General features: G+C 52.2%; 3 protein-coding genes across 3 annotated transcripts; 1 reads left to right on the plus strand and 2 right to left on the minus strand.

The window, feature by feature from the left end:
* Positions 1–780: 780 nt before the first annotated feature.
* On the minus strand, positions 781–4,377 carry LOC117845129 (uncharacterized). Its single transcript, XM_034726053.2, has 4 exons — positions 4,015–4,377; positions 1,939–2,041; positions 1,341–1,499; positions 781–1,221 (listed from the first exon to the last, which is right to left on the minus strand). Exons 1-4 carry the CDS (start codon positions 4,305–4,307, stop codon positions 1,060–1,062), a joined length of 717 nt encoding a protein of 238 aa, XP_034581944.1. The 5' UTR covers positions 4,308–4,377; the 3' UTR covers positions 781–1,059.
* A 5,088-nt stretch (positions 4,378–9,465) lies between these two features.
* Positions 9,466–14,484, plus strand: LOC117846139 (protein ALTERED PHOSPHATE STARVATION RESPONSE 1). Its single transcript, XM_034727256.2, has 4 exons — positions 9,466–10,587; positions 11,273–11,502; positions 13,124–13,347; positions 13,433–14,484. The coding sequence occupies exons 1-4, from the start codon at positions 9,726–9,728 to the stop codon at positions 14,286–14,288; spliced, it is 2,172 nt and encodes a 723-aa protein (XP_034583147.1). The 5' UTR covers positions 9,466–9,725; the 3' UTR covers positions 14,289–14,484.
* A 65-nt stretch (positions 14,485–14,549) lies between these two features.
* Positions 14,550–16,166, minus strand: LOC117846140 (NEP1-interacting protein-like 1). The gene is made up of 5 exons (XM_034727257.2): positions 15,792–16,166; positions 15,521–15,699; positions 15,288–15,371; positions 15,040–15,213; positions 14,550–14,944 (listed from the first exon to the last, which is right to left on the minus strand). Exons 1-5 carry the CDS (start codon positions 15,955–15,957, stop codon positions 14,822–14,824), a joined length of 726 nt encoding a protein of 241 aa, XP_034583148.1. The 5' UTR covers positions 15,958–16,166; the 3' UTR covers positions 14,550–14,821.
* Positions 16,167–16,506: the final 340 nt, after the last annotated feature.

Raw genomic sequence — 16,506 nt, forward strand, 5'->3', positions numbered from 1 at the left:
GGCGTAATACACACAGCCAACCCGGAGATACAGCAGGTCATCCTTGCCGGAGACGGTCAGGGCCGTGATTGGATGCTGCAGCCCCTCCATCCATGCTTTCGGGATGCAAGGTGTGCATGTTTGGTTGCCTGGGTTAAAGGTTGGGTCAGATCCCCGGTGCAAAAGCAGTCTTCCAAATAGGCTCTTGCCGTGCGGGGAGATTGGACGTTTCTCCGGAGCCTGGCTCACGCGATGTGTATAGAAGCACATGACCTGCATATCATAAAGGTGGGAGCTGCAGATATTCAGACAACCAATCAATTACTCTTTGTAACTTGCACGTATGGATTCATACAACAAAGAGCTCTTTATGCGCTCAGCCAGCCCACCGAGAGCTGGTTCGGGCCTGGCTAGGAGCTGCAGGCATCAATCACACCCTAGGTTGGTGGGTTCCGGTCAGGTCCAGTCACGCGATCCCAGCACGATCTGCTGATCAAATAGAGCCAGGGCGAGGCAGCGCCCGTGTTTGAGAAGGGATAGACGGGAAGCGACGTCCGGGGCAAATCCGATCGACCTGCTCACGTGGCAGGTTAGGGGCAGGGGCCCTGCACCTGATCTGATCCAGTCGTGACCAAAGCTGATTGTGATCGCGTACCAACCCAAGGCCCAAAGCCCCCAGTGACTGACCTTGACACTTGTCTGCAGCCATGGAACCCAGAAGGCATGTAGCAGCGTGGCCCGCCCAATATCGGCTTCACCAGCCATTATCTAATGCAAACACAACAAGGGAGAAGAAAGAGCAGACAAGAAATTGCCAGATTGGCTGTTCATCCATCGAACAAAGCTCCTCCAATTACACGGGGGGCGATTTCACATACTTGTCCCACGTTTCAGGCGTTTTACACACAACCGCTAGCTACAGTAACCAGAATAGCGACCTTTTAAAACAAGTACAACAGGCAAGCGGGATGCTATCTATGAAGCATGCACACAACTGACAGAAGAGCTGCTGCGTTATTGCCTATCAGCACTAGCCAAGCATCTGTACGACCGTATCCGTCGTAGGGCCACTTCAATCACTTACATAGAAGTAAACATCTCGATTCTCTCACCCTGCTGGGAAACGAGGGGATCCAGGATGCCAATCCATGTGCTGTAGTCGATAGGCGATCCGCCCCCAGGCTGAAGGAAGCCATTCACGAAGAAGAACGGCGCACCAAAAACTCCCCTAGTGCACCCATACTACATCAGAACATCAAAGCATCATTCAGGACAATCTCGTGAATGATACAGACAGCGAGTAAACTGAGACTAGATATTTAGAACTTATAATTCACTTGGCGCAACAAAGGGAAGCTAACCTTAAAAGAAACTCTGGCTGCCGAGTCTGTCCTCCTATCGCTGAAGCCTGAGAGAAACTCAGATACTGAATTGCCAACAGCATGCGCTGCCATCTTCGACATCTCTACAGCTACAGCAGGGCTCGAGAGAGAAGATGTGGCAGAGTTGTAGAACTTTTCCTGTTTGCGTTTATCAAAAAGGCAATTAAAGTATTTCAGTAAAACTTTAATGTGGTAAGCAGTAAGAAAGAGAACTGCAGTGGATGAATTGCATGGCAAAGAAAGCTATGTAAGTACAAATTGCTTGAGCAGCAACATTTTTTGCGGTCATGACTTTACTGAAAGCGTGAACATGCTGTGTTTGCTCCCAAAAGGGCCTATTTGAGGAACGGAGAATTGGGATCCAAATCCTTAGCATCAGTCTGAACCTAACGCTAAAATTGCCTGTAGCGAATCCATCTCCCAAAAAGAGCTAGAGACTTTAGTAACATATTTCACCGAACATATAACTGAGTATTTAGTCATTGATAATAAAAGGGAGCTCAATTGGCATATGAAAATAATAAATTGTACAGCAATGTCAAAATGGTAAACCATTGTAACGGGGAATGTAATGGACCTGGTTCTTGAAGAACAACTCCAACAATGGATATGTTGATGATGAATTCAACTTGTTAGCTATGTAAAGTGCACGGCAAGCATGGAATGCATATGTGTGATACCTGTGGTTTAACATCTCAGTAAGAAAATGCAAGAATGAGCAGTTAGGAACTATAGTATACTAATATAAAACCAAGAGCAAACATTTTTGTAGCCGAAAAGTCCATAATATGAAGCACTCTAGTACACAAAGAAAAGGTCTGCAACCTAGCATAGAGAATCAACTATAACACCTGGCACCTGGAACTATGCACTGGACCATGTATTACCCGAATTGGGGAAGGAAAACAACTGACATGAGAGAGCATGAGATGCAATCATTGGCTTTAAAAGGCATCATCTCGAAAGTGGACGTAGCCACTTGATTCTGCGGCAAGGTTTTGTGGGAACTGGGAACCCCCTCAGGTAAATCAGAAATTTCATGGTTTTGGGGGATTGAGTCCAGAGTTAACTGAATGCAGAATGGCTGTACCACAACCCTTTGTTATGCATAACTAGTTACGAAGTACCTACTAAAATACTTTACTTTGTTGGCAGGCAATGAAATAGTACAGCTCCAAATACAGTATACCACTAACAGTACAAATCACACAAAATCAAACAGGAAAACATTGAGGAAAACAAGAATGAGAAACAAATTTGCTTTCCCTCCACTGTAAAGTGGCAACATAGTGACACAAGCTCAGCCTAAATCAGAGGATTATCCACGAACATGCCATTTTCCAAAATTGCTAAGTCAATTAGTCTGATTTCTTAGTGATAATGCTCAGGTCCACCATTTCAACATGTGATACTACTCAGGCATGCCAAAATGACACTCTTATACTCAGACTCGACCTGCGGGGGGTAAGACAGCCCCGAGGCATTTTGCTAAGAAGAAGAAGACCTTCTCACGCAGGTCGAGAAAACCCCCAAACCCCTACCCCACCCTTACATAGCGGCACGTAGCCCGTGTGAGACAACCAACGACCTGGGACGGGCCTTAGACCTATGCTTTGGCATGGGACAGACAAGGGGATTTTTTTAACCCCAGCCTGAAATTCGCTCCCACGAGGAGTCGAACCTAAGACCTGAGGAGTGCTACTAAGTAGAGCCACCTAACCAACTCAGCTAGAGGCCCGTTCGCCTCTTATACTCAGATTTGCCATGTGAAACCAAGGGCTAACATTTTTGTAGTAGAACAGTCCATAATATGAAGCACTTTAGTACACAAATTGTAATGCCAACAAAGAAAAGGTCTGCAACCTAGCATAGAGAAGCAAGCTATAACACCTGGCACCTGGAACTATGCACTGGACCATGTATTACCCGAATTGGGAAAGGAAAACAACTGACATGAGAGAGCATGAGATGCAATCATTGGCTTTAAAAAGCATCATCTCGGTAAAAAAGTGGAAGCACCCACTTGATTCTGCAATGGCAAATATTGTTTTAGCCTATAGCAAGTCTAGTTATAGATCTTGTTCTGTACTATTTAATTAACTTGTTAGTGGGAACCCCCCTCAGATACACAAGAAATTTTGTGGTTTTCAGAAATGGATTCCAGAGTTAACCAATTGGAGAACGGCCCTATCACAATCCTTTGTTACACTTAGCTAATTACAAAGGTGCCTACTGAAATACTTACTGTGTTTCCAGCCAATGAAATAGTACATCTCCAAATGCAGTATACCACGAACAGCACAATTCACACACAATCAAACAGGGATATATTGAAGAAAACAAATGAATGAGAAACGAATTGGCTTTTTCCCTGTAATTTCCCGCCATAAAGTGGCAACATAGTGACACAAGCTCAGCCTAAATCAGAGGATCGTCCGCGAACTTGCCTTTTTCCAAAATTGGTAAGTTAATTAGTTCGATTTCTCAATGAGAATGCTCAGATTCGCCAATTTAACAACTGATACTACTCAGGCATGCCAAGAGGACGCTCTTACTCAGACTTTCGATGTAAATTAGTGAGACTACTCATACAGTCATACTTGCACAAAAAAAAATCACACTCCAGCACAGAAGATCAGTGTAAGGTGCTTACGGCAGCGGGAAGGGGTGGACGATGAGGGAGACCCTGGGCGCGTATCGCTCGACGGCGAGCTTGAGCGGGTGCCAGGCGTCGCGGCTGTCGGGGCAGAGCGGGTCGAGGAAGGCCTCGACGAGGACGGCGTCCTTCCACGCCGCCGCGGCGCCCCCGCCGTAGGCGAACCCGTCGTAGCGCGGCGGCGCGGAGGCCTGCGCCTGGAGCACGAGCAGGTAGTAGGAGCAGCACGCCGCGAGGGCCGCCAGCAGCAGCAGCCGCCGGAGCAGCGGGGCGCGCGCGGGCCTCGCCATGAGTAGCTCCCCGATCCTGGTGGTGGAAGCAGAGTCTCCGCTGGGTCCCGGATATGGGGACCGTACCGGCGATCGCGAGATCTTTTCCTCCTCCCTCCTGGCTCCCTCTCTGCTGCTTGCGTTTTCATTAGGGCCCATGTTCCAGACTAAGGGGGTATTTAGGCCCAATCCGAACAAGAAACGGAGCTTATTGGGCTTTCTTATTGGGCCAGTCTCAATTTGGGCCAGTCTCATTGCATTAAATTTAGGGCGTATCTAGGACGTGTTTAGATACTTGGCTAAGGTTTAGCCTATCGCATCGAATATTCGGATGATAATTAGTAGAACTAAACACGAACTAATTATAAAATTAATTGCAGAAGCCCTGAGCTAATTCGCGAGACGAATCTATTAAGCCTAATTAATCCATCATTAGCAAATGGTTACTGTAGCACCACATTATCAAATCATGAATTAATTAGGCTTAATAGATTCATCTCGCGAATTAACCTCCATCTGTGCAATTAATTTTGTAATTAGTATATATTTAATACTCGTAATTAGTATCAAACATCCGATGTGATAGGGGTTACAGTTTAGCCCCTGGGAAACAAACATCCCTTTAATGACACATCAGCAAAATTGCTGACTTGGTGAGGTAATTAATAGAGAAAGTTTCACAGATGAGTAGGGAGTTTCATTCCCATAATATTTATCTATTACAGTTACCTAATTCTCAATTGTACAATGAAACTTTGCACCGACAACTGTCCACCCGCATCGTCAGTATACCGTCTGCAGCCCGGACACAACCGTCCAGCCTCCTAAAAATTTGTAAACCTAGGAGATTTGACGTGAGAGAAACAGCGAGAAACAAACGGATTCGTACGCGGTGCGGCCTAGCAGGAGCAGCAGCCAGCGGCAGCAGCACGGGCCGTGCACGACGGGACGGATCGAGCATGGGGGTGGGTCTGTGCCGGCGTCCACCGCCGCGGCGGGCGTCGGGGTGCGCGCAGCGAGAGCTGACCTACTCACCTGCGTCCCCTTTCACGAATCAGCACCAGGCAGGGAGGCAGCTTCGGGCTGCGGCGGGGGCACGCACGCACGGTGCCGTGCGGCAGGCAGGTAGACCGCGGTGGCCGGGAACCGCGCGCGGGGGCCACGGGCCACGGCCACCGGCAGAGTGGCAGGCAGGCGGCGACAGACAGCGGTCACGGCCTCTCACGGCTCACGCACGCACCGGACGGAGGAGGGAGGACTACCGGAGGAGAGGACACGGGCAGTCTTTCGCGGGCTGTAGCGTAGGCATCCACCATCCCTTCCCTCGCATGCGGCGCGGCTACAGTGATAAACAATTACTGCAACGAGATGAGTAGGCATACGTACTACTAGCAGGCCCCTACGAGGTAGACTGCGACGACGGGTTGGGCGTAGTAAACAAGTGAAAGAAAAATGGCGAGGAGCTGGCGCAGGCGCGCAGCAGCAGTGCCGTGTGGCTCGAAGCCTTGGTTTGCTCGCGGAGTCCCAGCCTTTGCGGGAACGCATCCCTTCCCTCCCGTGCCCTTCCCCCGTTCCGTCGTTCTGCCCATCCCGGCTCCCCCTCATTTCTCCATGATCCCGTTCGGCCATCCGGGCATGAGAGAGGTCGGAGCCTCAGAGGGAGCCAGGGAGGGGCCGGGGAGCCCAGTCGGCAGTCGCCCAGTACTCTGCTGGGTTAAAGAAGGGTGGTCCGTGGTACTTGCTCCGCAGTAAACACCGAATCAGCGGGTCAGAGATTTGCTCGCGAACCAAACGGAAAGGAGCGCAGATCAGCAGATGGGCGTACCCCGGTACACACAGCCCAAAACATTACAACGATTCAGTACAGGAGGTATAGTTTTGCAATTTGCATGACTTTCACACGTACTACCACTACCACCACCAGTCCACCGTCAGTCCGTCACCACCTGGGGTCGAAGATTCACGCTAAAGTGTAGCACTTGCCACTTGTCAGTGCAGATACAAAAAAAAACGTGGCTCCGGTCGTGCACCTGGCGCCTGGCGGTCGAGTAAACTTTCGTCGTACTCGTACTCGGTCCTCCCTAAGTTTTCGCAGAAGGCCCTGTGACGCACCCAGGACGCGATCGATCCATGAACTCAGCCCATGAAAGCAGAGGTGGCCAAGCCAAAGTCAAAAGGTTTCGCTTTACGGCTTTAGCACGTCGCGTGCCACTCGTCACCACGGCACGGAAGCGAGAGTGAGCTGACGCGGACCTTCGCCGCAGGATCCTCGCTGACGCACCACCACGGATATCGCGTACGTTGCAGCACAGCCAGTACGGAGTACTAGCATACTGGCTGTGCTGCAACGTACGCGACATCCCTGTGCAGCTAGCAAAATCGATGACCAGCGATGCGATCTCCTTGGAGGATTAGCAGGAGAGTGTGAACGACGGGCGGTAACCGGTGAGACAAGGAGACGATCTTCAGGGCCTCAGGCTCCACAGAACCCGGGCCTAATCCAGTTCTCGTGTCGCCCACCACACGCTGCCCCTGCCGCCGCGCCGCTCGCCGCGGATAAAAACAAGCCAAAACCCCCTTGTAACTCGGGCTCGACGGACTAAACAACTCCGCCACCACCAGCCGCATGTCCGGTTGTTAACCCCTGCTGCGTGACTTCGTCACACCTCACAAGGCGATCGCTACAAAAGACCCCCACCACGAGCCGGCGCAGGACCCCGGGAACAACACGATATAATTGGCCAGCAGAAATGGCCTGCCCCCGTCCGCTCGCTCGGCTCGAGTCGATATATCTGCGGCCTCCTCCCCGTCCCCGCCCGTGACGCGCACTGCTGCGCCCGCCCGCCTGCCGAACTGCGCCCGCCCGCCTGCCGAAGCGTATGTGTATCAAAAGGATCGAAACGAGCCGCAGGCCGCAGCAGCAACCGCACCGCAATGATGGGTTGCGGCAGGGCAGGCAGCCCGGCGAGCCGGGGCATGCAGGAGCTCCATGTCCACACGCGGATGCAATGATCCGCGGCCACTGTGCTGCCTGAAACGATGAAACACCCGCGAGCTTTTCCGGCGCCAATCGATGAGGGATCTCAAGGGGGAAGAGCAGTGGGCACCGGCGCCGGCCTCTGTACTTCGGCGCCGTGCGGGGATGGGGATCCGGCGGTTGGGTTGGTGGCCTGGATGGCGTCCAAAAACCATCAAAGATTGAGATTGTTTCTTGTCGGATGGGGGTGGTCGCAGGGGAGGGCGGAATAATAGCATGTGCCTTGGTTCAATTCAACCTGCGCCATCGGCTTGTGCTTGGGGATACTTGTACGACTGCATGCAGATATGTTAGTGAACTGCTTTGCTTCATCAATCATCATGGCATGCACGAATCAGGAAGGGTCACGGCTCTGAGTGTACTCAGGTTAGTATTAAGAAAAGACAGGTGAAGCTCTTACTATCATTTTTTTTTCATGTCACGTGAGTGGTTTCTAAGCCGAAAAGTTCTCCAAGATAAACCGAAGCTACTTCTCTTAAATTGTTTGTTGCAATGTAGCAATGTCAGTCTATACTCAAATTATTTCGATTATTACACCAACTATTGAATCACATTCCCTTGACATCACGATTGGCTTCAGGAAGAGATGAATGATAGGAAAGTAGTTTCTTTTTCTTTTCATAATGATCCCTTGGTTGTGAGTAATCGCTTTAAGGATTTCATTTTATTATGTAATCCTTGTCGAGTAAGAGTTTGGATTGTGTTGTGCCACTACGCGGATTTCTACTTCCATCTGATAAATATAAGTCAATATAATAAGTATGTAAACTACTATAGAAACTGGAGTCACCATGTAATATTTTGTGCTGAGTTGGGAGGAAAGACGAGGGAAAGAGAAGATAAGCAAGTTACATATTCTTAACCGTCTATATTACGGATTTAAAAAATAATAAGAGAGTTGATGGAAATAGGACGGATCTTAGGGGTGTTTGGAAAGTTAGCACATCACTTTTAGCACACTTTTAGCACTTGAACTCCCAAACAAGAGTGCTAAAAGGTGAGTGCTAAAGTTTAGCACCCTTGTTTTTCTTTAGCACACCCAAGGGGTGCTAAAAGGTGCTAATGGGGGCTAAAAATGGTCCCCAAGCCCACTTTTTCCCTAGTTGCCCCCTCTCTCTCATCTCCACTGTTCCCCAAGCCAGTCATAAATGAGGGCAATGTAGTTATTTCTCACCCAAGGTGCTAAACTTTAGCACTGTATCCAAACAACATCAAGTGCTAAACTTTAGCACCCTCAAATGGAGTGCTAAAGTTTAGTATTGTGTATCCAAACGGGACCTTAGAGCAACTCCAAGAGGCTGCTAATCTTACCCCAATACCTGTTTTAGGAAAAAAGAGAGAAAAAATGAACTCCAACAATCCTCCTAAACCTTCCCCAAATTTTTAGCGACGCTAAAAAACAGCCTGCCACCGCGTATATTTTAGCGTTGGCATTCCTCCCCCAATTCTGATTCCCGCACGCCCACGCGTCCCTTCCGATGGGCCCAATACGATGACGTGGCATGTGTTTGAAATATTGGGGGTTATTTATTAGCGATCTGCTATGGACTGATATGTTTTGGGGGAATTTTTTTTTGGGAGAACCCCAATACATAGTTTTGGAGGAAAATTTTTTTAGGATACTCTTGGAGTTGCTCTTAATGGTACGGAACTGTTCCGTACTTCCACATATGTAGGCCTTGTTTAGTTGCCAAAATTGGGAGTGACAAAATTACTGTGCTGGCACTGTAGCACACTGTAGCGTTTCGTTTGTATTTGTGAATTATTGTCCAAACATTGACTAATTAGGCTTAAAAGATTCGTCTCGCAAAATACAACAAAACTATGCAATTAGTTTTTAATTTCATCTACATTTAGTACTTCATGCATGTACCGTAAGTTTGATGTGATGAGGAATCTTCTTTTTGCATAGTGCCAAAGTTAGGAGTTGGGGGTGAAGTAAACAAGGGCGTAGTCTTTTTCTGGAGCAGCATTCCACCTCGTGTGACCCTAGCAATTTTTAGCTACCATAATAGTCATCACTCCTCCCAACCCCACAAACCCAAAATCTTCAGCCCCACATAAACAAATCACTCAAAGATTCCCCTGCCATCATCACCAGAATTTAGGGCCTCTTCTTCCTCCCCCTCTCCGGCTCTCCCCCACCTTTTCCCCACTAGCCCACACCCCACAACGAACAAAATTCCACTCCTCTCCACCACCACCACCTGACACTAGCCAACACCCCCAAGCTCCTCCTCCCGACCTCCCCCCCCTTTACTCCTGCCTCACGGTCACAGTCTCACGCACCCCACTGCTTTGACTTTGACTACCCTCTCTTCCCCCTCCTCTCACTCCCCTACTCACACTAAACCCCGCGCTAAACCTTGGCAAGGGTAGGGGGTAGGGTACGGCAGCCTTCGATGGGGAACTGCGCCGCCTCCCGCCTCGCCGGCGGCGGCGGCGGCGGCGGCGGAGGGGACCCCGTGGCGGTGTGCCGCGACCGGAAGCGCCTTATCAAGGCGGCGGCCGAGCGCCGGTTCGCGCTGGCCGGCGCGCACGCCAACTACGCGGCGGCGCTCCGCTCCGTAGCCGACGCGCTCGACGTCTTCGTCGCGCGCCACACCGCGCCGGCGCCGATCCTCATCACGCTCCCCACCCCCAGCAACTCGCCCCCGGGTTCCCCCAAGCCGTCGCAGGTTCAGGTGCAGGAGCTTCCCTCTCCTGCCACGCCCTCGCCACCGCCGCCGCCGCTGGAGGAGGAGGCGGCTCCGGCATCACCGCCCCCCGCGGAAGATGGGGGCGGCGGCGCGCAGACTCCGGAGATGGGAATACCGTACTATTACCCGCCCTCGGCGACGCCGCCGCCGCCGCCTCCTGCGGCGTCGGTGGTCGGCGGGTGGGACTTCTTTAACCCATTCTACGGGACGGAGGAGGTGGCTGCGGCCATCAGCGACGAGGAGATGCGCGCGGTGAGGGAGCGGGAGGGCATCCCCGAACTGGAGGAGGCGGAGGAGGAGGAGGAGGAGGAGGGATCGAAGGCGGCGGAAGCCAAGGCCCCAAAGACAGAGGCGTCGCTTGGAGTCTCAACGCCCCAAGAAGAGGCTAAAGATGTGTGCGAGATGGAGGGGAACAGCACCGGGCTGGAGGTGGCCGTGGCGCCTCAGGGGCGCGAGCTGCTCGCGGCCCTCAAGGAGGTGGAGGAGCTCTTCGCGCGCGCCGCCGAGGCCGGAAAGGAGGTGTCCGGCATGCTCGAAGCCGCCACGCGCGTCCCCGAGCTCAAAGGTCCGGCCTTTACTGCGCTCCATTGCTTTTCTTCCAGCGATTTCGCTCTCCTCGTTGCAACTTGTTCGATCTGTGCTACAAATGTGGTGCCGGCATGGTCAAATCCCTTTTGCTGTTTCTGGAAATCGTAAGATTTGGGGTGTAAAGCTGCGAGTTTTGAGTGGCTTGGACAAATCTTTTATACAAGAAAGCCCTTTTGTTATTCCGAGTTGTTGGGTGATAGCTTTTTATACTCATCAGGAGTTGAGGATGGTATGGAATGAGATTACTGTTCTTATTTTAGGACTCCCTGTGCCTCTGGAGATTAGGCAGAGCATATGTCTTTAAAAAGTGCCTTTAAATATTCCTGGCGGATGTAATAGCCGCCCACTGCCAATTTGTTATCATCTTTTTTGCTTTGCAGTCATTTCATGGGCCATTTTGCGTAGCTCCTTTGATGCTAGTACTTGCTGTCCTCGATTGCTAAAGTGATCCTTTTGGGATGCAAAAGGCTAAAGCTGCTCTGCTTGATGACGTGCATCATGAATCTGCACTGCTGTGTCAAGTTAGAACAATAGGAGTATATAAAGCTCGGTTTTGTTTGTACCAGCAATCCATTGATTAGCATTAGGTATTGTCAGTTGATAGTATATTTCGTATGCCTTTGAAACATCATATTAACTCTACAATTTATATCCTGCCGCAGAAAATTCATCAAAAATAATTCATGCCATCACATGGCATCGGTCTCCATCATCCGTATCCTCGTCCTACAGGAGTGAGCTGGGAGCAAGCTCAAATAGCTTGTCATGGACAGAGAAGAGTGAAACTAAGAGTGATATATTCGAAGACTATGGTGGGATGAAGTCAGGAAGTCACTCCCAGACTTTAGGGAGACTGTATGCTTGGGAGAAGAAACTTTATGAGGAAGTTAAGGTACGTTTTGCTCTTGAATCTTCACGTGTTTTTGAGAATTGCTTATGTTGGAGTCATTTGATAGTTGATTTGGGAGCATAAGTATTAGGGTGTGTTTGGTTGAGCTATGGCTTTTGAAAAAGTAGCTGTGAGCTGTGGGCTGTGGAAAAGCTGTTGTAGGTTGTAGGCAGTGAGAAAACTAAAAGCCGTTTGGTGAAACAGCTGTGACTTTTTGGAAACACTTATGAGCAGACCCCACATGTCATTCACAGTCCACCCCGCTCAACTCTCCCCCTCTCTCACTGACGAGCAGACCCCACTCGTCAGCATCTTCTTCCTCTCTCTTCCCTCTCGCATCTCGCAACGGTGTGGTGGGCGGCAACGCGGCAGGCCAGCCCGCGTGGAGGGGCTGCGACGTGGCAGCCGAAGTGGCGGCCAATGCGGTGGGTGGCATTGCCGGCCCCGAGGGGCGCCGTCGCCGAGAGAGGAGGGGACCGGAGAGGAGGCGTTGCCGGTCAGGAGAGAAGGGGATCAAAGAAGGGCGCCGCCGGGAGGAGAGCAAGGGCCGCCGCCTTAGCCTCGCCCGCGATGTAGATCCCTCCTGGAGGAGATCAAGGGGCGTCACTGCCGAGCAACGGAGTGAGGCGGCGCAGAGAAGCACCAGCAGGTGAGGCGGATGGGGGACCTCCTGGCGCCGGCAATGGAGCTCCGGCAGCCCACTAGTTGTGGTGCCGACGAGAGTGGAGAGGATCGGGCCTCCGTGCTGAAGCTTGCGCTAGAGGAGAAGAGGGGCCCGACGGCCTGCCGGTGAGGAGCCACGGGGAGGGGCGGCTGGCCAGGAGCCGTCGGGGATTTGGGGCGGTGCCGAACCCTAGCGCCCCGTTTCCTCCACCCTAGCTTTTCCATCAGCACCGCCCCAGCCTGCTCCCACACCCTCGTCGTCGTCGTGGTGGCGTAGGGTGGGGCGGTCGCGGTCATGCTCATCTGTTGTCGTGGGTGGGTAGGAGGCGGGCGCCGACGGAGTTGCGGAGGGGAAGGGTGCCGCCGGCAGAGGTGAGGACGGGCGTTGCCAGTAGAGGTGGGATGGGCGTCGGTGGAGCTGCAAAGGAGCGGTGGAGGAGAGGGAGGAGTCAATGACGAGAGGAAAAAGAAACGAACCGGTACAACATAACCGATGGTAGGTGGGTAAATTTCGTGAAAAGTCCAATTCACAACCAGCCACAGCACCTCCTTTCCTGCTGTGAAAAATGAACTACACAAAAGCAGCTTTTTTGGAAGCACCTGAGAGGAACCTAGTCCCTTTGGTTGGCTTTTAGCTTTTTTGGGAAGCCAAAGCAGCTTAAAAGCTCAACCAAAGGGACCCTTAGAATAGTGCTATTTTCTGATTGATGAACAAAAGAAAAGGAGTGTATATCTTTAGAGGTGGGTTGCCACACCTCTTGTGACATGTCCAACTACGGATAGTTTGAGCAAGGGGCACCATCTTGTATGCAAATTAGTTGTGTGATGTGTCCTTATTTATAATTGTATTTCTTGCCTTACTGCTGAGTAGCATCCTACATGGTGTTACAAGCTTATCCGATGCCAGGTATTGATATTTTGTACATCTGTGTTGATATGATCTGAATTCAATCCTTTGCAGGCTATAGATCAAATCCGACAAACCTATGAGAAGAAATGTGTTCAGCTGAGGAACCAAGATGCCAAAGGTTCAGAGCTGCGCAGTGCTGAAAAAACTAGGACAACAGTTAGAGACTTGTATACAAGAATTTGGGTTTCACTACGAGCAGCAGAATCTATATCTGATAGGATACAAAAGTTAAGGGATGAGGAACTGCAGCCACAACTTGTTGAGCTGTTGCAGGGGTAAGCTGACCTTCCGTTCATGTATAGGATTGGTTCTGTAGGTTTTATTTCAATCGGTACTGATGCATTGGCTGCTCCTTTGCAGCTTTACAAAATCTTGGAAATTAATGGTAGACTCACATGAAACCCAGAGACAGATAATGTTTGAGGTGAATTCATTCACATGTCCAGCATACGGCAAATTCTGTAATGATGCGCAGCGTCATGCAACTCTGAAGTTGGAGGTTCAACTGAGGAATTGGAGATCCTGCTTTGTAAGCTATGTCAATGCTCAGAAAGCATATATTGAAGCTCTTGATGGCTGGTTATCGAAGTTTATTCTGACTGATACCATCCGGTACTCCCGAGGGATCTCATCAATTGCTCCTGATAGAGCTGGTGCCCCAATTTTAGTTGTGATTTGCCATGACTGGTACACCACGCTGTCCAAGATTCCAAACAAGCGGGTCTCCTTCACCATGCGAAATTTTCTCAGAAGTGTGAGAGTGCTATGGCTGAAGCAAGGAGAAGAGCAACAGCAGAAAAGAAAGGTGGACAGCCTGTCAAAAGAGCTGGACAAGAAGCTAACCGCCTACAAAAGAGCAGAGAACAGGATTATTGGCACCAAGATTCTGGAGCATAAACCCGAGGTAGACGCGAAGCAGCGCATGGAGCAGCTGTCGGAGAAGAAAGAGATGCTCAACGTCCTGAGGAAGAGGATCGAGATGGAGAAAGCGAAGCATCAAGCTTGCATGCGGGACACGCACGACGTCACGCTCAATGGGTTCAAGATTGGCCTCGCCAGTATCTTCGAATCGCTGACGGAATTCTCGAAGGACTCGGTCAAGCTTTACGAAGACCTTCTAGCTCAAGCCGATGCCAAAGGTTCGGAGAAGATTACTGCCGAGAAACGGCCCTGCGTTGAAGGTCCATATTCACACATAGCAGTGGATGCGACATGAACGACAGCGAGCACCATTTTTAGGACCCTAGCTAGTTGCATGGCCCCAGTTTTTGGGGCCCTAGAATCAGTGTCTGATTTTAGCTTGTAGAGTACCGTGTTGGTGTTGGTTGGTTGTGGGAGGTAGGGTCATTCTTGTGGGCAACTTCTGCTTGTAATTATCCTTTTAGCTTTGATATCAGTGGGGATTCGATCTATTGCTGGTGTTCTTTCCTTGTGCCGTTTGCTCTGTCAGGAATCTGGCCATGGCAATGTCCCGATGTGCATGAGAATAGGGAGCACTGGACCGGTAGTCAGGTACTCCAGCATAAGTTAACCAATGAAAAAGAATTCAAGGTTACAATTACATACAAGACGCCGCCAGTCTGATCATCTGACGAGCTACAGAGTATTCACGCTGCTGTGTTTCACAAAAATGGTGGTGATTGTGTGAAGTTCAGTGCTGTTCATGAACGGGTGTCAGCTCCTATGGACGCATCTCACGAGCTACACAAGGTTCAGTACAGTTACAGAGACTCGGAGAGTATCGGCTGCCTAGACTGCGCGCCGGCACAAGGGGCAGGAGGCGTGCCGGAGCAGCCAGCCGTCGATGCACGGCAGGTGGAACGTGTGGCGGCACACCGGCAGGCTCCTCGCGCTCTCGCCGGCCTCAAACTCCTGCACGCGGAGGAGATATATCGTCAAGAGTAGCGGATACCTGGAGGCAAACGGAGTATTCTAGTAGTATTAGCAAGCAAAGCAGTAGCGCATACCTGGAGGCAAACGGAGCACACGGTGAGCTCGCCGCCGGCGTCGACGTTGCCGCTCACGGCGAACCTCACCACCGGGAGCGCGTCGATGGCGGCCCTCGGCATGCCGCTGCTGCCACCCGTCTCGAAGATGTCGGCGCCGTCACCATGTCCGACCGGTGCCTCCACTGCACTCATCTGCAAGCCGACCGATACGCGAGTGAGACTGGGGCTCCAAGTGGTGAGGTCACGTGACGCGCGCTGACGCGCACCTGGCTCTCGACGGCGCTGAGCACGGCGGGGTCCACCTTCTCGCGCACGAGGCGGCCGGTCAGCAGGCTCCAGATCACGTCCAGCTGAGAACAAAAAGGACCAAAAACGTGCGTCAGTACGGCACGGCACGCGAAAGCAGGCGCCGCCTGCCCGGCGAATTTTCGCCTTTGAACGGACACCGATCGATGCACCGTGGCGACGAGGCCAAGCAAGCAAGAGAGCGGGCACCGACCACGTAGACGGCGCTCCAGATGGCCGGCTCGTCGGAGCGCCACATGGCGAGGTAGGAGTCGACGACCTCCATGGACACGAGCGCGCCCGTGAGGCCGCCGACGCCCGTGCCGCGCACCACGCCCGTCTCCGTCGCCAGCCCGATCAGCCCGCCCGTGATCGCGCCGAGGACCGTGCCCACTGCCAGCACCGACGAAACGATCAGAGCAGAGCACGCACGGTTGCAGCGTTGCAGCTGCGCGCCATGCCACGGAGAAAGCTGGCTGACTGACCTGTCGCGAAGACGCAGGTGACGAGGCCGCGGGCGAGGCTCTTGGCGACCCGGGCGGCCAATGAGCCGAGGCCGCGGCCTCCCGCCGGCGAGCGGCGACGTGCCGCGGAGTCGGTAGCAGCAGGACGGAGCCGGGAGTGGGTGACGGTGAGCGTCGTCGTATCCATACCCGCGCCGCGTGCGTGCTCTTCGGGAGGCTGAGCCAGGAGCTCGTGGGGAAGTGGAATTGGTGTGATGAGAATCCGGATGACGCGGAGGCGGTGGCGTGCAATCCCTCGGCGACGACTATAACGGAGGAGGCGGCGCAGGAGGTCGTGAGGTTAGGTTGGAAAATCTCCCGGCTTTTGTCCGTTGACGCGGACGTGTGCGTGCGGGTGTTCGACTGCGGCCGGGTGGGTAGGCGCGCTCCACCGGGGCGAGCCGTGCACCGGCACCAGCAATTCGGGCGACCGGCACGCGGCAGCGACGGAATGGGATCTCCAGCCTCCACGTCCTTGGATGCCCAATCCGGAGACGCTACGCGCCGTACGGGAATTGCCTCCGGTGCGGCGAGAAAAAAGAGGGAGATCAGGTATCGCCATTGGCGAGGACCATGCGTGCCATAACCGTTAGCACTTAGCATTTCTCCCTTCACTTTCTCCCCGTCTTCTCCGCAGTAGCAGCCCATGAGACGACGACAGGGCATGTCGAACGGCCGAAACGGTCGATGGAGAAGA

Source organism: Setaria viridis, chromosome 2, assembly GCF_005286985.2.
Source record: "Setaria viridis chromosome 2, Setaria_viridis_v4.0, whole genome shotgun sequence".
Taxonomy (NCBI): domain Eukaryota; kingdom Viridiplantae; phylum Streptophyta; class Magnoliopsida; order Poales; family Poaceae; genus Setaria; species Setaria viridis.